The sequence below is a fragment of the Hydractinia symbiolongicarpus genome, chromosome 12, assembly GCF_029227915.1.
Source record: "Hydractinia symbiolongicarpus strain clone_291-10 chromosome 12, HSymV2.1, whole genome shotgun sequence".
Classification (NCBI taxonomy): Eukaryota; Metazoa; Cnidaria; class Hydrozoa; order Anthoathecata; family Hydractiniidae; genus Hydractinia; species Hydractinia symbiolongicarpus.
This window is the reverse complement of record NC_079886.1, coordinates 22457331-22477374: the sequence shown is the minus strand read 5'-3', so window position 1 is coordinate 22477374 and position 20044 is coordinate 22457331. Positions and strand designations below refer to the sequence as shown.

Below are 20044 nucleotides of genomic sequence, written 5' to 3'. Positions count from 1 at the left end.
TGCGCAGAAACATAATCTCTCATTACCTTGCAGAACAAATAAATATATATAGTTGACTGTCCATATAAAATTTATCCCACAATTTATTGTTTTCGAACTTAGGCTGATACAAAAGTGAAATGACTTTTATTGAATTTTCTGGGAAGTGCCTTATCCTAGGAAATCAATGATCATGAAATTTACATCAAAAAAATTACTGCAAATGCCAACTTCAGAAAGAACAAAAGAATTTAATTTGGCTGAACTAACGTACAAATAGCACTAAATTAAAATGAACAAGGAAATTCACAAGACAAAAGTTCAACTGACAACTAGGTTTTCTTTTCTTCAATATGAGTTGTATCTGTGTTCAATCAAAAAGAAAAAGAATGCGAGTTTAATATTTTAATTGCTAGGACAGTATATTTTAAACTTTAAGTACAAGTTTTTAATTAATTTTTAATGTCCTTGATATTCATGTTACACTTTAATCAGGGATATTTAATTTATAAACTTGTATTTTGGAGATTTACATTAATTTTAAGCATCATTAATTTCCTGGAATAAGGTAGTGATAGCGAAGTTTGAAATCTGTAGCTAATTTCATTTTTAAGGAAATGTATTTTCGCAAAGATAATGCAAGATAATTTTAAAGTTTCTCTCAATTTATAAAGGTTTTAAGGACTTTTATATATGAGACATAAACACGATAAACATAAGACTACAGAGGTTGAAATTTACGTATATTTTATTAGTGCTAGGAAAATCAGAAGGAGAAAATCCTTTTCTGAGATAAAAAAATAAAATGCAAAAATTAATTCCTGCAAAAATTAATTCCCCTCAAGGTAACCAAATGCCCTGCATACATTGTCTAAAGCTAAAATTTGTTTACAAGATTATGTTATTGTATGAACCCAAAATAGCTGTGGTTTTTGCTGCAAAAGAAATTGATATAAAGTTCCCTTTTTTTCTAATTCCCATAGCTCTATTTCAATAATTATAAACTTTTTTCCAAATGTTATAAAGAATGATAACTTGCACTGTTTAGCTTAGCCATTTCTTACCTTCTGTTTTAAATCCAACTCCGTAAACATGTATCTTTTATATAGATACAAAAATATGATTAACAAACATAAGATGAATATATGACAATAACTGTTGTCATCAATAACAAAAATGTCGTTACGTCCAGTGAAAGTAGATTTTGAAAACACGTGGCAAAAGATTAAGGGTACTTTGCAAGCTGTATTAACTTGGTCCAAAGTATCCCGGCCTGAATGGAATGAACGTTTTTCGTATCTTTTCAATGTTTTAGAAAGTAAAATTTTTATTTTATTTTATGTAAATGCTATTGAATAATAAGTCTTCTTTGACATCAAATTGCAGAGATGTTTATTCCATCTGTGTTGCTAATGGTGATGGACTTGATGAGCGTTTGTACAAAGCTACAAAAACATTTTTCGAGGAACATACAAAAGATATTTATACTGTGAGTAAATTATAATTATATATTAATTCTTTTTAATCTCTCAAGCAAAGAAAAAACGTTCTAAAATACTTTGTTATCATCTAGAAAATAAATTTCTACAGCAAGAATCTATTGAAAGATTATTATGATCATTGGACACATTATAAAACAGGCACAATTTACATTAACTTGCTGTATAGGTAAGCTTACTGTTGATGTCTGAGTAATGGATTAGAAGATTTTGGTATAGCAAAAGTAACACAGGCTTTTTGTGTGTTGTTTTGGTCAAGCTGTGTATTTTGACACACTAAAATGATTCTGTGTAAATGCTTGCTATTGCAGGTTTTTCCTGAAAAAGCTGAATGTGAGAGATAACTATAGAATTATTCGATTTTGTGTTGCCTTTAGGTATTTAAATGATCATTATGCATTTCAAAAGAAACATGACTATGTAGAACATATTCAAATTTCAGTAGCAGAGAATGATGTCATGGAAATTGGACAGGTATACACAGCGTTTCTAACAATAGACTGAGATAAATTGAGTTTTTAAAAGATACAATTTGTAAATTATTAACTGTCAAATTTTTTCTTGTTTTATAGCTAGCATTAGAAACATGGAAGGCTGAAGTAATTGAGCCTCTACAAGATATGCTGATAAGCGCTTTATTAAGTGAAATAGAAAGGTAGTGATAAATAATTTTCTGTTTCTTTGTATTTTGTCAGTGATGTTGTTTCTTTTCAGATTGTCAGATTTTACTATGTTTATAACATATTTAACACAATGTGTTTAGAGATCGAAAAGGTGAAAGACCACCAGAAAGAATTGTACATGGAGTTATCAGTTCTTTTAGTATGTTTTTTTTATATAAGCTAAATTTAAAAAAAAAACTCATATTTTGAGTTGAAAATATTTATTTGCTGTTTTCCAACTGACCTTTGCAATTTTTTGGCTAGCTCGAAAAAACAAACTTTTTGAGACATATTGAAATCAGGATGTCTTAATATACCGAACCTGGTGAAATACAGTGAAACAAGGGTCAGAAGGTTGGGAATTGATGTTTACATTATATTTTAGTTGATGTGCAAGAATACGAACGTAAAGGAAACCCTCTAAAGGTGGGTTATTTTTAGAATGTGCAAATTTGGAGATTTTTTAATTCCTTAAAGTTGTGTTTAAAACGACATTCTTGCTATCAATTTTTTGTTTAATATACGTTATATCTTTTTTTAACACAAAAAAACAAGGGTTTTTTTAAACATAAGCCTTATATTGATATAAAGCGTGTATTATAATTATACACACAAGGCTGCCTTTAAAAGTCTCCACTGTTGCATCCTTGTCATCAGAAATTTAAAAAAAAATCTATTTCAGTGAGCAGCATCAATAAAAACTGACAGTTAATATGATTTGTTTTTTTTTTAGTTGTATCAAACAGCATTCGAAGAACCACTGCTCACCGAAACTTCTGATTTTTATGCAAGTGAAGCTAACCAGTTTTTAGAAACTTGTAATTGTTCTCAATATATGCAAAAGGTAGGTAATTCTTTTAGCTCTAGTTTAAAGTAACTCACAGACGGTATAGAGGATCAACCGAACTAGTAAGTTGTAACTTGAATAGTAAAAACAAAAGATTGGAACCTTCTCCAAGCAATATCTCCAAGCTCTCATATTTTAATCTTAATCAGTACAAGGGAAGCATTTACATGTGACGCAAAGTTACCCAAACTGGCCCACAGTGTTTCTCTTTTGTGACAACAATTCACTTTGGTCATGTTAACCAAAGTTAAATGTCAAACCAGTGTAAGAATACCATGTAAAACACTTGACCGCCCACAGTGAAGCATTCTTCGATTAGTGCATGTGCTTAGAATTGCTAACCCTGAATTTAAGTTTAACCTAAAGTGAAACGTAAACAATCGCTCTTTTTTACTGTGATGTGGAATTCCAATTTTCTCGAATTTAGTTAGGTTTTTCTGTAAACGCTGCACCAGAGTTTGTTTTTATGCAACTTTTGCATGTAATTACCTACCTCTTGTTTTTAGGTTGACACACGACTCGCAGAGGAAAATTTAAGAGTTCGCCGTTTTTTACATTTGACCACGTTTGACAAATTGATCAAAGTTGCACAGACAAGACTGGTTCAAGATCATCAAGGATTATTGACCGCAGAATGTAAACAGATGGTAAAGGACAGACAAACAACAGGTTTGTATAGTTCTGTCTTTCGTCTTAGTAAAAATTGTGAAGGGTATAAGTTGATTTTTGCTTTTAATTCTATTAAATCAAACTTGAAAAAACGTTATTTACAGCTAAAACCTATATGTTATTTCCCATAATTTAAAAAAAAAATTCTGCAAGGCTTACAGAATGTTTTTCCTAAACTTAAATGGGAATATGGAAAGATTTTTTTTGCTCCCTCCTTTTCCTTCTCTCTCTCTCTCCATCACATTGTGTCATACGGTCTATTCTGCCTAATTAGATCTATTACGAATGTACAAATTGCTGAAACCGATACCAAGAGGTTTTCAAGAAATGTTACAAGAATTTGAGGAGTATATCGCTGAAACTGGTCTGAGTAGAGTTAAATCTATGCATGGCGAAAACGTAAGTGTTTCTTCACAGACTATATTATATAGTGTTTATACGCTGATACTATATACCACATATGGTGATTATATATGTTGATACTATTATATACTACTTATATGGTGATGTAGAATATAGTTGTTTAGCATTGCTGAAAAGCATTTCAATCTATGGTGGGAATTTTTGTTATGTAGGAAACAGGTCAGTTCGTGAACGTGTTGTTGCAGTTACATAAAGAATACACGGAGTTAATTGAGAAAACGTTTAATAACGATCAAGCATTTTTTGGAAGCAGAGACAAGGTATAGCTCAACACCACATAAAATGAAGACATTTTCTCCATATATTTATGACTAGATCTTGCTTAAGTTAACTTAGTTCATGATAAACATAACAAATTATTGTTGATTGGTTTGTTTGGAGTTAAACCATTGTTCTTTTTTTCCAGGCGTGCACAAAAATTGTCAATCATAGGTTTGATCCCAAGAGACCTTGCAGAGCCCCTGAATTAGTAAGATTTTGTTCCTGTCTATGCGTGATTAGTTGTCATAGCACATTTTACTGCTATGATGTGAAACTTATTTTACTTATTCATAGCTTGCAAAATACTGTGACACATTGCTTAAAAAAAGTACAAAAAATCTTCCGGATGGAGAAATTGACGATAAGTTAAATAACGTGGTATGTTAGTCTTGTTAATTGTTTATTGTTTACTGTCTGTTTGTTTTTTTATTCCCTTGGAAGATTGATTTATTATTTGCTTGATACCATGTTGATTCTTCCCTTGGTTTTAGATCACTATATTCAAATATTTAGATGATAAAGATGTTTTTCAAAAGGTAGGTAACTGGAAACTCATTCGAACCTACTTGCGTAATGGTGTATTGAATGTGGTATTTTCTTGTGTTTAGTTTTATTCTAAGTTGCTGGCGAAACGTTTGATACATGGTTTGTCAGCCTCCATGGATTCTGAAGAGGGAATGATCACAAAACTTAAAGTAATTGTCATAATTTGGTTTAAAAGGGCGTTTACTTTTAAAGCATCTGGGCTATTACTTAAATCTCATAAAATTGTTTATTGTGGAAAGGCTTGACTATTGGTAACTCTTCTTTTAACCCTGAAGTCCCTTAATTTTTTCAACAAACTAATATAAAGCTATAAATTTGTGGCCGGATTATCGACACTGCACTTGTACAAACTCTTTGAAGATGACACGGTTTAAAAAAGTGCTAGACTTTTATATCAGATTCTTTGACTTTCCCCAAATTTTTGATTTGTTTAATCGACTTTTTTGCGTCTAATAACAAAACAAATGGAACACTTCGCATGTATTATTGCGTATATAATGCTGAAAGGAGAGTGTGTTATGTTGAGGGTTGTTACCTTGCTGTGGAAGGGTTACTTTGCTGTGGAGGGTCGTTGCCTTGCTGTGGAGGGCTGTTATCTTGCTGTAAAGGGTTTCTACCTTGCTGTGGAGGGTTGTTACTTTCCGGATTCTTTAGAAAAGAAAATTGTGTTGCAAGAATAATTAAGAAATATGTGCCCAAAGTTGAATTTTTAATGAAAATTTAAGTCTAAGTAAATAATACGGATTCATATATTTTTTATTTGTATATTTATATCTAATTTTTATTATTTAACCTTTCTCTTAGCTTGCCTGTGGTTATGAGTACACGAATAAAGTCCACCGCATGTTTACTGACGTAGCTATCAGCAAAGATCTTAATTCTAAATTTTCTAAATTTCTGGACACGAGTAATGCGCAATTGGGAATCAATTTCTCTCTGCTAGTACTTCAGGTAGGTATGCTTTAAACTTCAACATTTGTTTACTGTTATTGTATTCGGTGTTTCTGTGCTGAATGTGTATAAATAAACCACGTCACTTTTTATTTTAGTCGGGTGCATGGCCCCTTGGTCAAACCGCAATTCCAAAAATAGCTTTTCCGCAGGAACTTTGCAAAAGTGTTCAAATGGTGTGTTCTATTTTAAAATTTAACTTCTTCTGTTACTTCATTAAATCCTTTGTTTTTCTTACTTCCTGTGATGTTTTTGTTTGTTCATTTATTCTTTATTTATTATTTTGTTTTAGTTTGAAACGTTCTATAACAATATGTTTAATGGAAGAAAGCTGTCCTGGTTACAACATCTGTCCACTGGTGAGTAAAATATGATATTCAATCCTATGCTTCGATAAATTTCCCTATTCTGATCTTCATCTTTTTCTTTTTCTTATTGGTTATGTGCAGCTGAGATCAAGTTAACGTACCTAAAGAAACCGTACATTGTCACGTGCACAACATATCAAATGGTTGTTTTGCTTCTATTTAATGAAAACTGCAAATTATCTTACAAGTAAGGTTGCTTTTTATGTATACAAATGCGCTAAAACGTTGCTGGTTTGTCGGAAGACCCCTTGAAATCACAGGGTGTTTTATTTTTAGTCTATAACGTTTTATTTGTTAATTGGATTTATTGCTAGCCTTTCATTCTTTTGCTAAATGGTTTGGCCCGTTTCAGTTGTTGAAATCTGAAGTTACAGTATTTCATGATAAATGAGAGGATGCATCTGCTAATTTAGAAGCCTGTGAATTAGCCTCATCTCCTCAATAATAGACTACCTATTATTGAGAAGATAAGGTCTATTTTAGTGACAACGATTAGTCCTTATTGTTAACTAATGTTTTGTTTATTTTTTGTTTACCAGTGACATGTCTAACCAGTGTCAGCTTGAAGAGAAAGAACTACGACGGACGCTACAGTCAGTAGTTGATGTAAAACTTCTTCAGAATGAAACTCCTGACGTATGTACTCAATATCTTATTTGCTTTCTTTTTTGAGCAACGCTAAAACTATTTCAAAACAAATTAAAAACAACCTACTGCGGCTACCGTGAAAACTAGCTTCATTTTTTGAAGTGAGCGGGAACTCTTATTTTCTGTACGTGTTGTTCTGTTAATATCTTTATTCATTGTTCAATTTTTAAATTTATACATTTTAGGTTGAAGATTTAAGCAAATGTTCATTTCTTCTAAATAAAAACTTCGCAAATAAAAGAACGAAATTCAAAATTACAGCTGCCGTACAAAAAGAAACTCCGCAGGTATTATAATAACCCGATCATTATGCGTCTAGTTCAGCAAGCCATGCACTCTTAATTCTGTAACTTCGACTCGCGTTTTTATGGTGGTGCTAACGATACATCACATGAAAAATTAAAACAGCGCCAGAACTTCTGACTATGTAGCATCTAACTTGGCAGGTGTAATGCTTTTCTTTAGGAGGTAGAACAAACTCATACATCTGTAGATGAGGATAGGAAAATGTACACACAGGTCAGTTTATTAAAAGTCACCCGTTGAAACTACTTTGTATACATAAAATTTTTGTAAGCATTGTTTGTTTTTATTTTAACTGTTTAGGCTGCAATCGTGCGTATAATGAAAGCTCGAAAAATACTTAAACATAATATTTTAATACAAGAGGTAGTGTGTTTTTGTTGTTGTTGTGTTTTTGTTGTTGTTGTGTTGTTGTTGTTGTTGCTGTTGCTGTTGCTTTTGCTTTTTTAAAGATGTTGAGCTGAGAAACGATCTACAAGAAAATTGATTTGCGAATTTGAGATTCGAATAGTGGCCACCTTCTCTTCGCCAAACCAAATAAACTTTATCGAAACTGTACATCACTGTTTAAGCGAACTTTATAAGCGAAGTTTAGTTAGTCCTGATTCGTTGTTATTATTAGGTGATCGATCAGTCCCGAACAAAATTTTCACCCACCACTCAATTAGTGAAGGTAAAATAATTGGCTTATGTTAACTTTTGTTTTGTTAAGTGCTACTTCTTCACTGTACTTATCCATAGCTAGCAATATTTTTTAAAACTGTTTTTTTAGAAATGTATTGAGGCATTAATCGAAAAGAATTATCTTGAACGAGTGAAGGGAGCGAGAGATGAGTACAGTTATGTTGCTTGAACTTACCGCTCACGTGATTGGAGTGCAAATATACCCAAATAAACTCTGCGTGGTAGATGACTGAGTATCATTCTACTTCTGAAATAACAAGTGTTACTTTTCCAAAGTATGGGTTGTTGATGGTCTTGTATGTTCTTTCAAGCGATGACTATTATTTATTTGCTGTTGTTCGTTGAATAGGATTTTTAATATATGGTCTTCTGGGAGATTTCTATTTTATATGCTTTCCTTGTGACTTTTTAAAGATTATTTATCTGAACTTAATTGGTCACATTAATATCTGAAGGGATTTAATTTTCGTGCGTCGAATGTGGCAGCTGAGAGCAGCGGCGGGTGAATTCCAATACATTTGCCGATGTGCGAATTAGCATAAATCGTTTTTAAGAAAGGGGTTTTCCAATAAAATTTATTTGCGAAAATTAACTTCCTTATGGTAGGTATAAAAACTTTCAACAGGATTCCCTTTAATTTACGTAAAATATTTTTTTGTTTAAGACTTACAGATCAGCTTCATCAGTGTATTATTGTAAAGCTAATATTTGCAACTGTTGTTTTCTACTGTACAATACATTTCCTACACAAAATACGTCCTTTATTCTCCCATCCTGGGTAGAGCGATTTTTTATACATCATATAAAAACTCGCTTTTTCTCCGATTGATGTATTTAAAATTGTACCGCTGCGCACAATACTAAGTGCAATTCCGATAATCCAACGTTAATCATTTCGTCTTTTATTAATCCCCACCAATCGTTATTTCCATTTATCTCGCCCTATATTTTGTTGCTAATTCGTGCATGTGCAGATTCTACACCCTCTCCCCTTCTCAAACAAATGTACGCGTTTTAAATTCTCCACCCCTGCTTATGTACGTACGTTGTGGATGGTCGTTGAACTTTTTCTTGCGTCTAGAAACATACTTGAGCATTTTAGAATTGTTATCTATATCTGGGAAAAAAAATTATTTTTATTGTTGAATTTCCGTGCCCGAAGGCGTAGGAAATTCTTTAAAACCGTCGTTTTTTTTTCGGAGCATTTTTTGAGAAAAAATCGACCCTGGGATTTCTTGTGTGTAGGTATAACTGACTAACTAACTAACCCTGTCTCAAATGGTCAATTGCAACGTCACAGATTTAAACTTCGTACTCAAACTCCCTAAGTACTTGGAAGTCATCTAAATGACGTTTCAGGCCAAAATTGGTATTTGTTTTCGACAAAATTTGGCACAGTTAACAAAAAAAGTATGCTGAACATGATGGTGACATGAAAATTTTGATTTTTGCCACCTTAAATGTCATTTTAGGCCAAAATTGGTCCAAGAATTAAAACTACTTTATTTTCGACAAAAATTGTCACAGTTAATAAAAAAAGTATGCTCAACATGATGGTCACATCAAAATTTTGATTTTTTGTCAACAAAATTCAGTTTAAGACCATAAAAGTTTCAATCGCAAGACTTTCAACCATGAATGTTAGGCTGTATTTTTTGTTAGCAATTTCTTTTAAAATGTGAGTTTATTATGACACGTTTCGTTTTGTTTTCGTTTTTTGTAAGATATAATGTCACTTGTGTGCTTTATCTTCAGAGTTTCATGTACCAAACCTCTTCGAATGTTTGGCACGATAACACAACGAATAAGCAGGTTGTCTTCAAATATTTTGGTAGCGAGCGGAAATTCTTAGAGCCCCCAGGGCTTCTTGTTGTTCAATAAAACTACCAGCTGCAATATTTGCGCCAATACGCATGGTGGCGTTTAAATAAGAAATATTTTCGGATGGCGTTTATTTGCGAGGCGTTTTTTATTTGCCGCTATTTGTGGTTACGAGTGGTAATTTTTAGCGTAAGAAATTCTGATCAAGTTTCTTTTAGGGAAAATGTAAAATACGTTTACGTAATGACTGAAAAAGATGACAAAAATCACGACCAATTTCAATCATTTTAGATGAACGAAGTGAGCCCGTAAAACTTGTGTTCACTGAAACCGATAGAAGTCTTCGCTGTATTATGTCGGTATGCTTTTAGAAACTGTTTTAATGAACACGAATAAGTTGTATTCATTAAAATTCTAGGTTATTGCGATGTGGATAAAAAAAATGCTGTACATTATTTCTAAGTGATAGCTCAACAATTTTAATAGACACGGATAGCGTCGTAGCAATGTCTTATAATTTAAAAGCAATAGCACTCATCTGTTCTGGTGGATTCAAGGGACAAGGCTTTTACTTTGCATGGGATAAATCTTTATTAATATTATTAAAAAGTCGAATCATCCCCAGTGTTGCGGATTTATATTGTATTGGAAAGCTAGCATTTTTACTTGAGTCGAAAAAGCGATTTTATCGTATTCACAAAGAAAATTCAAATTTCTTATTAATTACAGATCAGATTATTACAGAAGGAACGTAATATTTTTCTCTACATAACTACATCACGACCAATTATAATTGTTATATCTCTAACTTTTTTATATTTATATTTCTCTTCCATTATATTATTTCTCTTTTTTTCTTTTTTTACATTCATGAAAATATCTGATTGACTTGTTGTGTCACACGAATAAATGTCGTTCTTCTTGATAATTCTCGTAACTTCATAGCACCAACATACGTGCATGCGGATCGCACTCCTCCCAGAACGTCTTGAACGGTGTTCTTCACTTTCCCTCGATAAGGAATCTCAACCGTTTTCCCTTCCGAAGCTCTGTAATCTGCCACTCCTCCTGCGTGTTTTTTCATCGCAGTCTCTGAACTCATGCCGTAAAACAGTTTCATTTGTCTTCCATCACGTTCAACCAATTCCCCTCCAGACTCATCGTGTCCCGCAAGCATGCCACCCAACATTACAAAATCAGCCCCAGCCCCGAAAGCTTTTGCAATGTCACCTGGACATGTACAGCCCCCGTCTGACACAATATGACCGTTCAAGCCATGAGCGGCATCTGCGCATTCCATGACTGCGCTAACTTGAGGGTAACCTACGCCAGCTTTCTTACGTGTGGTGCAAACCGAACCAGGTCCAATTCCAACTTTAATGATGTCAGTTCCGTCTAATAATAGCTGTTCAATCATCTCCCCAGTCACAACATTTCCCGCCATTAAAATATGTTCGGGATAGCAAGCCCTGATTCTCTTCACATAAGCAATAAAATGTTCAGAATAACCATTCGCAACATCAATACATATCGCGTTAATTGACGGAATAGCCTCGATTATCTTGCCTAGCTTTTCCTCATCAGTCTCGTTCATTCCGCTCGTGCAAATAACATATGGAATAACGTTAGGATGGCTGTTTGCAAATTCAATCCATTGCTCCACTGAGTAATGCTTTTGGACACAGGTTAACATTTTGTACTTGGCAAGAACGACCGCCATTTCGAACGTACCCACTGTATCCATATTAGCAGCTATAATCGGTATCATATCATTTGGAAATGTTCGTTTTGAATGCCGGTAGACGAATTGGCGGGAAATATCCACATCTGCTCTAGATTTTATTGTGCTTCGTTTCGGGCGGATCAACACGTCTTTGAAGTCAAGTTTTATTTCGTTGTCAACTCGAGGCATTCTCTCGTTGTGTTATCTAAGCAAAACAAATTCTGTAACTCAGAAATAATATTTAATTCAACTAAGAATATTACAATTCATCATTTTTTTTTAAAAAGCTAACAAGATAACCACTTGAAGGGTTTGTGACAAAAAACTGTTGTCGTTAAAAACCACAGTAAATTCACACAATGAAAACGGGAAGTACTATAGGACACATCAACTTTACGCATCATTAACTCAATAACCTCCCCACAAGCTATCAACAAAGGGCTCGGTCTTTTATTTTATGTACTAAAAAAATTAATATACAGTAAGATGACTTTTTTTTCGTTTTATTTGACGATTTCATATGAAAGAGGTGGGAAAGATCCTTTAGACTAAGTTCTGCTAATTATGTTAATTATGCATGACATCATTATAATTGATATAAATAAGGTCAGCCACTTTATTTTAAGGCCGATTTTTACAACGTTTTTATAACATAAAAAAAGCAAAAAATGAGTATGACGTTTGATGTTCTGTGAAGAAATAAACTACTGTTATTTTTACTAGTAATCCTAGTTCAATCTTTTGCTTCCTTATCACGGCCTAAATTCAAGGTCAACCTCGGTTATCAAGAGAAATCTTAACAATGTCTACAACTTATGAGCTGCGAAATGGTGAAATGAACAGGACTGCGCCAGGTTCATATTCGTATCGCCTTCCCTAAGTTCAAACGATTGCCTTTTTAAATGTTTAGACCCAATACTTGCCAGAGCATAAGACATTACTCGAAACTATCATATTAGCTTCCTTTGAATCCTTATAATTGCAAATTTAGTAATTTAGTAATCACAATCCCGATTTGGTTAACGTTTACTCGAAAATCGGGACAAAATGGAATAAGAAATATATAAAAACCGGAAGAAATATTAATTAACTTTTTCTATCGGAACGTTCAAACAGAGTTTATTTAACATATTTTCCGGTTTTTACATATTTCGGATAAAAAAATTGCCCGGAAATCCGTTTTTTTTCGATTTTCGGGTAAAATCCGACAAAATCAGGGAATTGGATTAATCACGTGCTAAATTACGCAAAATGATTCTTCTTAATAAAACAAAGTTGTAAGTTTCAAGTTTTAAGGATAATCCTAACAGGAGTTATTAAATTTTCCCCATTATAAGGATTTCATAGAAATTTTTAGGGGTAGTTTCGAGTAATGGCCAATATCATGGCCTCTGAAAGGTATGGGACCTAAAAATTTGGCATGCAGGTTTCTAATACATAAATATTGAAACTCAGTAAGTTTCATAGCCATATAACATAGCAATAAGGAATTATTAAAAAAAACCGTTAGGGGGAGGGGGGAATCCCCCTACTTTTCGTTGATTGACGTCGTTTGATGTTGATCTGTTTCATTCTAAATTTAATCAATAATGATAGTTATTAAAAGAGTTATAGATAAGTTTCTTGGAGAAGGAATATAGATAAAAAAGCAATTTGGGTTTGTTCCTGGGCGTGGCACAAAACATTTACTTGAACAGCAGGAAAAGTTTTTAAGAAAGAGAATCTCTATTTTTTGGATTTGGAGAAAACTTTTTTAATATGAAACAGCTTGGAAATTGTCTAAGAATTTTATTTTTTTTGAAAAATCTTGATTGGTTCTTAAAATTTTGGATTGGTTTCGCTCACTATGAATGAAATTATTTACTAATTTTGTAGTAAATAATTTTGTCAGTGTGTATGATTTTCAGCTATTCAGTTAAATATTTTGTGCATATATACATAATGGTTATTACTATAAACTGACAACTCTTTTTCATATACAATAAATATTAATGTTCCGTACAACCATGCAATAACTGACGCGATATTCCACGCTTGTTTTGGTATTTTCAATTTGCAATGCAATGACTTCCGTAAAACGTTCGAATCATCAAATCGAATTGGTTTGTTTATATCATTACTTCCTTTCATGGGCCTTCTGCACGGCTCTGCAGAAAAAAGCATATATTGTATAATATCAGATTTATCCACTTACCTCGAGTGGATAAATCTTGATATTCAACAAACGGTCCTGCAATATCTGCTTAATATTTGGTTATATAATATTATTATCATTGATAACACTAATGGTTTCATAATGTTGCATAATTAGCCAAACTTTTAAGTTTAATACCTGGAAAACCACTTAGATTTTTTAAGAAATAAAATGATTCCTTAATAAATATCCAAGTACTTTCAAGCAAAATCAACTTGTTTTTAGGTGGGAGATGAACCTTAATGATCTACTTGGTGTGTGAACGTTACACCAGCCTTCTGCACTTTGTCCTTTGTTGGTAATTTTAATCTTAGACAACATACTGTCGATGAAAGTCTGAACAAGGCCTCCATTGGAGTTATGCAGATGATATTATTCTGAAGGTTTGAGTTTAAAAAGGGGAAAAGGGACTAAAAGAGAAATTCTAAAGTCATGATTAGTATTGTTGAAACCAAGTATGGCCTAAAATTGATAAGTGGCTCTGCAGAATTTGCAGAAAAGAGATCAGAAGTAACTCAATTTTTTTATCAGACTTATCAGTAGTGGATAAAAAAGTTAGGTGGTATTGCAGGAGGTGCTGACATTACCTATATGACCTAAGGTATAGACAACAAAGCAGTTATGCATAGCTTCAGCAATGTTTTTATTACTTCCAATCAAGACAGGCAGGCAGACCGACAGACTCTGTGGTAATTACCCACTTTGCCTTGGGCAAGCATTTCAGTGTGATTATCTTGTTATGATCACTGCCAGCAGACATTTTCTGTGCTGCCTGGCATCGATTACTTTTCTTACACAGCATCCTAATCCATTACTCAAATTTACAAATTGTGTTATATGGAAAAGTTATTTCATAATACATATTCTCTATTAATAGGTGTGTTTTTACCGAGGAACCAAGACAATTAATAATGATGATAATGATAATAATAATGACGATTATCAGGCGGATGTGTGATACATATGATTTTAACCAATTAATCAGTTTGATATTCGGAACATATTTACAGAAAAGCTAATTAGCAAATATGATTGGGGCAACCATAACGTATGTATACATACTTAGGGGCAAGAGGCAGACTAAAAGCGTACAGGTGCATACAAGGGGGAGGGAAGTAAAATAAAACAATTTTGTGAGTGGATGCTCTTTGTCAATCATACCAGTAAGTGTCTTAGCATCAAATAACATTATCATAATTTGGCCTAATTAGCAAAACTTATATTTTCAAAGACCTTTGTCTGTAAAATGTATACCAATTCAACAACCATATCTAAATTTTATATATTTGATAACATCATACACACTTCTAAAGTGAATCTGATCACTCCACCTCAGGCAATTGAACCATCCAAATAATCCAAATTGTAGCATCTAATGTAGGATGTAGGATCTAATATAGTGTCACAATCATAGCAACATAGCTAAAGTTGTTAGGTGATAATGCAATATTGCTTTTTATCATCCTGTTGGTAAGTTAATGAGATATTGCATTGGTTTCCATATTGCAATGACGTTGTGATATGACACCAAAGAAATAACACATGAAACATTTTTTGGTTCCATAAAAAATGAACAGTTGCAGTTTGCCTCTTAAACACAGATGGCTATATATAAGATTCTAACAACTATGATATAAGCCTTGATTATCAAATTGTTGAACTGTGCATTTGAAACACTTTGTGTATAAAAGAGCAGCTAGAAATCTATTAGAAAGACCTTGGAAAGAGTCAACGTAAAAAATAAAATTATTGATAAAAAAGTATATACTGCTCTTTTTCCTTTTCTCTGATGGTGCATTATGGTAACCCACCCATAGGCCTAGCTAGCTAGCTGAGCAGTTTTTCATCAATAGAGAAAACCTAATTGTCAGTTAATGGATAGCCAAAAAAACATATGACAAAATTATAGCGTGTATTATGAACAAACCTTTTGAAAACTAATCTCAGCCTTGATTTTTCAGCAATAGGAAATAAAATCCCTAGCCAACTAAACAATATTAGTTAGCTGAAAGATCTTTTCCCGTAATTGATTGATTTGTTGGTCAGAAGAAATTGTAGTTGAGAGGGAGATTGGATAGATAAAGAAGGAGAGTAAGACAGCAACATTCAGCATTCTTTATACTTGAGCTTGTTTACATCTCTTTGTTCCAGCCCGTGTTGTCCTCTACACCATCTTGGGCAATATTCTTCTCGTTCTGTAAATTACCTAACTTGGCACTGTGCTAGTCAGACATCGCGCTGTTTAGCCCAGATTGCGTAAACGGCCTGTTTACAACCGGGACGGCCGGATTATGTACGCATGGTCCGATTATGAACCTAATTATTGTTTTTGCGGGAGTTAAGTTTGGTGAAAAGTTATTAAACTTGCGAATCCTAAAATTTAGTATTTGCCACGCAATTTCGTTTCATTTGAGAACAACAACAACTTTACCACCAGGGCTATCTGCTTGTCAAAAGTGATGACGAATGATATAAAAGCGGTCGGTCCCGACTATATTTGTTCTATAAGTCTTGAATAATATTTGACTGTCATACTATAGGTCATACATAAGCTGGCTTTCCCCGATTATGTGTGTTCTATAATAAGTGAGATATAATATTAGACTGTCGTATATAAACTGGTCTGCCCTGATTATGTTCCTTTTATAGAAGAATGCGAAATGAAGCGCCTTGATCTGGAGGATCACGAGTTTTGGATTAAGGCTTATTTACCACCTGTTAGGACCACCGAGACTCCGGGAGCATATGAGGGAAAAATTGTCTTAGATCACGTATAGATCAAGGTGATAAGTTAGCATGAACCTCTTTTGGGATGCGGCCTTCTCCCGGGTTGGTTGCGAAAAAAAGGTGCGTCTACGCCATGGATGGTGAAGATGCCAAAACGGACAACCTATACTTCTGGAGATGCTTAGCTGTGAAATACAGGGCGGATGTAGTACTAACAAAAACAGCCCTTGCCCTAGCCCGAGAGTACTACGAGAACCCTAAGCTCAAGCGTAAGGACGTCAGGCCTACGGGGCTGTTTGATTTGGAGGGGGTTGCCAAGCAATTCAGGATCAACATCAAAGACTTTGAACCCAAGACAAACTCTGATAAAGCACTATGGCGACTCGTCTATGGGCAAAAGCAATACAAAAAGGTTTGGATGGCATCAATCTTGCTATGCTGGACGGGCACTGTTTCGACATGAAGGATTTAGACGTACTGGCCCAACAGAATTAGGAATGTGAGGTATGCAAACAACTGTTTACCAAAAGCAACCACGTCACGCAGCATAAGAGGAGCGAATGCGGGTTGTCAAGTCGACGATCATTTGCAAAGGGGGAAAGGGCAAACGTATGCCGGGCAGAGCCGAGAAGGTCTTTTACGATGAGAGTTTTAGCCACGATGCATCGAAATGGATAGAATACATGTCAAAGCAAACTGGAAGACATATTCATCATGCCTAAGTGGGCATGGTGGTGAACGTGTTATCCGTGATGGCAAAAAGGAATGGAAGGTTGATGGCTATGAACCTATTTCAAGGACTATATACGAGTACAATGGTTGTAAGTGGCACAGATGTCCCTGTTTATCCGGGAGAACCAAGGCGCACAAGACTCATTACACCGCAACCCTATCCAAGGAAAGGATGATACGGAAAAAGGGCTGCGACCTCGTCACAGCTTGGGAATGTGAGAAACCACCTAAAATCAAGAGGTACTTTCAGAAGGAGTTCAGACCATATCACCACTACCTGGTATTTGATTTCGAAGCCCTCCTATCACCTTTAAATTATTAGCAAACATTCGATCTAACATACCTTTTGAGACATGTTCCGATAAGTGTTGGTATTGCCGATATTTCGAATAGTCGCCCGACGTTCATTGAGCACGAGGACCCCAAGGTTTTGGTTAAACAGTTTGTGGAGGAGCTGGAAAATAGGCATACCCTTATTATAAAACAGGTCGAGAGAATGTACTCGAAGCCCGACAACTTTGAAATGCTCTCCAAAAAGAGATTGTGGGATGAGTGGGTAAATCAAGTAGCTGTAATAGGGTTTAATTTGGGCAAGTACGACACTAACCTTATCCAGCGGTATTTTGTCGAAGAGATCGCGCAAGGCGATAAGACCAAGGTGACGAAAAAATATAATGACTACATGCTCCTTATTACCTCGAGATTTAAATTTCTATATATCAAAAATTTCCTTGCTCCTGGTCTAAGCTATGACGGTTGGTGCAGGTCGTTGGAATGTAAGCTTGAAAGGCTCATGTTTCCATACGAGTGGTTGAGGAGCCACGACAAGTTGGACCATGTCGGACCTGTGACTCACGAGGATTTTTATAGCCGTTTAGGTGGGAGAAACACACTATCCGGCGAGGAGTACGAAACATTCTTCGCCGAGTTTTACAGGCGAGGCTGCGTCACCATGATGGACTGGTTGCATGAGTACAACTTAGCCGATGTGGAACCGTTTATTAAAGCCGTTAGCCGTTACTTTGTTGAGGGTAAAGAGGGTACTAAATTCTCATGTAAGGGCATGTCAAAGAGACAAAATGCTGTGACCTGGGGTAGATACCTGAGTACGCTGAAGGGTGGTTTGGACATGGCCAAAAACGTAGGTTTTCGGGTACATGAGCAGGGTATGATCACGTACGAACAAAACAAGCTCCAGCTTTCGACCTTCTACGACAAAAGAGTTCTACATGACGATGGTGTACATACTTTTCCGCTTGTGGTTTAAGGGAATAAAAATGGAGGTGTGCACACTAGTCGCTATAATCCTACCCTATGCTCTGGTCGCATTTTGCTTCCTCCGATACAGACGTGTAATAAAGATGTCATCCGATATTGCACAAGTATTCGACAACGCCTCTGCAGAATATGAAAATATTGAAAAGCCTATTGATAAACGCCAAATTTTAAAGGAGGCCCTACGTAAGGGCAAGGGGCACCTTTTACCAAAGAAATGTACCGAGGGGTTTGCTGACAAGGCTCCTGATGAGGCCATCGACAAAGTACATACCGAGTACGTACATCGCGAGATCCGGGAAAAGGGGTAAAAGACTGCAAGGGCACTGTCTACTCACGTGGTCAATCTGTATGCCAACATGGTTGACAACTTTGTGGATATCGACAAAGTCGAGGAACTGAGAAGGGATATCGAAGAAGATCCTATAATCCGAGACTCTATGACAGATCTTGGGATTTTGGTGTACTGCACCATCGGCAGATGTCTTGCACCGCTCCTGGTCCTCTCTCACACAGCTCGGTATTTGAGCAAAAAGAAAGAGAACGCGGAGAAGGAGGTGGAGGAAAACTTGTCGAATGGAGCCGGGCGAGTCGCAAGATGCTGATGCGTGCAAAGTGTCCCCATGGCAGGCGTAGGTATCAGTGCAAAGATTGTGGGAGAATTCATATTTGCGAACATGAAAGGGTGAGGCTCTATTGCAAAGATTGCAATGGAGGTCGGTATTGTGAACATGAAAGGGTGGAGTATCGCTGCAAAAAATGCAGGGGCAGCCAGATTTGCCGTCATGAAAGAAGGATATCCCAATGCCGGGACTGCGGAGGAAGTCAGATTTGCCCCCATCAAAGGGTGAGATCCACCTGTAAGGACTGCAGAGGTGGAAGCATCTGCGGCGAGCATGGTATGCGAAGATCAGAGTGCAAAGAATGCTGTTGTGGAAATATCTGCCACCATCAAAAACATAGAGCAATCTGCCCCATTTGCAACCCTACCGGGCATCTGACCGGTGGTGTAAGAAGCTAAACCTAGCTCAGCTGCCAGGAGTCCCTAGGTTGCGATAAAGCTACCCTGCGTGCCCATATTGAAGCCCACATTTCTGAGGGTATGACCTGGGACAATTATGGTAAGGTGTGGCATATTGATCATAAAAAACCACAAAAATATAAGGAAAATGGCGATGCCCCATCGCTTGCCCAGGTGGCGAAAAGGCTGCACAACACCAATACTCAAACTATGTGGGCGATTGAAAACATATCACAAGGCAACCTATATGTCTCGAAATAGTCACCACAAACAATAAAATGGATATAAGATGTTGTAGAGTATGTAAACAAATATTACCTCCACACAAGTTTAAAATTAGGGCTATCGATAAAGAGGTGCTCACCAGGATGATAATTATCTGATCCGCTATGACCTGCTCACATATAACATCATAATTTTGTGTTCAACTATACGGTGGAACACACCTACCTCGAAAGGGCCTCATTAGAAGAAGAAGAAGGCCTTGTTCCTCTGGTTTCCTCACGAGCGCTCGGATATGAAAGTGATAGACGAGGAAACAAACCTAATACAGGATTGGGATAAGATTAAAATTAAACAGTGTGGAAATTAAAACACGCTTGCTTGTACATGAGAATCGAACACCCCAGGGCATGGAAAATCCTTGAGTGACCGTGGTGAAATCCTCCGGCCTACGTTGCCTATAAGAGAAAGATGTCGTCGCAACTCACC

The 20044-nt window shown here is 35.5% G+C and overlaps 3 protein-coding genes across 3 annotated transcripts; 2 read left to right on the top strand and 1 right to left on the bottom strand.

Moving 5' to 3' along the window:
• Positions 1-112: 112 nt before the first annotated feature.
• Positions 113-10557, top strand: LOC130622505 (cullin-2-like). Its single transcript, XM_057437965.1, has 25 exons — positions 113-1274; positions 1366-1468; positions 1553-1647; positions 1856-1952; positions 2051-2133; positions 2242-2300; positions 2526-2566; positions 2874-2984; positions 3494-3656; positions 3931-4055; positions 4232-4339; positions 4486-4548; positions 4635-4718; positions 4832-4876; positions 4949-5035; positions 5691-5837; positions 5936-6013; positions 6130-6196; positions 6287-6392; positions 6745-6841; positions 7039-7140; positions 7319-7372; positions 7460-7522; positions 7779-7829; positions 7929-10557. The coding sequence occupies exons 1-25, from the start codon at positions 1156-1158 to the stop codon at positions 8007-8009; spliced, it is 2229 nt and encodes a 742-aa protein (XP_057293948.1). The 5' UTR covers positions 113-1155; the 3' UTR covers positions 8010-10557.
• On the bottom strand, positions 10333-15732 carry LOC130622508 (GMP reductase 2-like). Its single transcript, XM_057437967.1, has 2 exons — positions 15506-15732; positions 10333-11589 (listed from the first exon to the last, which is right to left on the bottom strand). The coding sequence occupies exon 2, from the start codon at positions 11571-11573 to the stop codon at positions 10530-10532; it is 1044 nt and encodes a 347-aa protein (XP_057293950.1). The 5' UTR covers positions 11574-11589; positions 15506-15732; the 3' UTR covers positions 10333-10529.
• Positions 15733-18916: 3184 nt separating this feature from the next.
• LOC130621393 (zinc finger protein 420-like) lies at positions 18917-19333 on the top strand. Its single transcript, XM_057436678.1, has one exon. It carries the CDS (start codon positions 18917-18919, stop codon positions 19331-19333), a length of 417 nt encoding a protein of 138 aa, XP_057292661.1.
• The last annotated feature ends 711 nt before the right edge of the window (positions 19334-20044 follow it).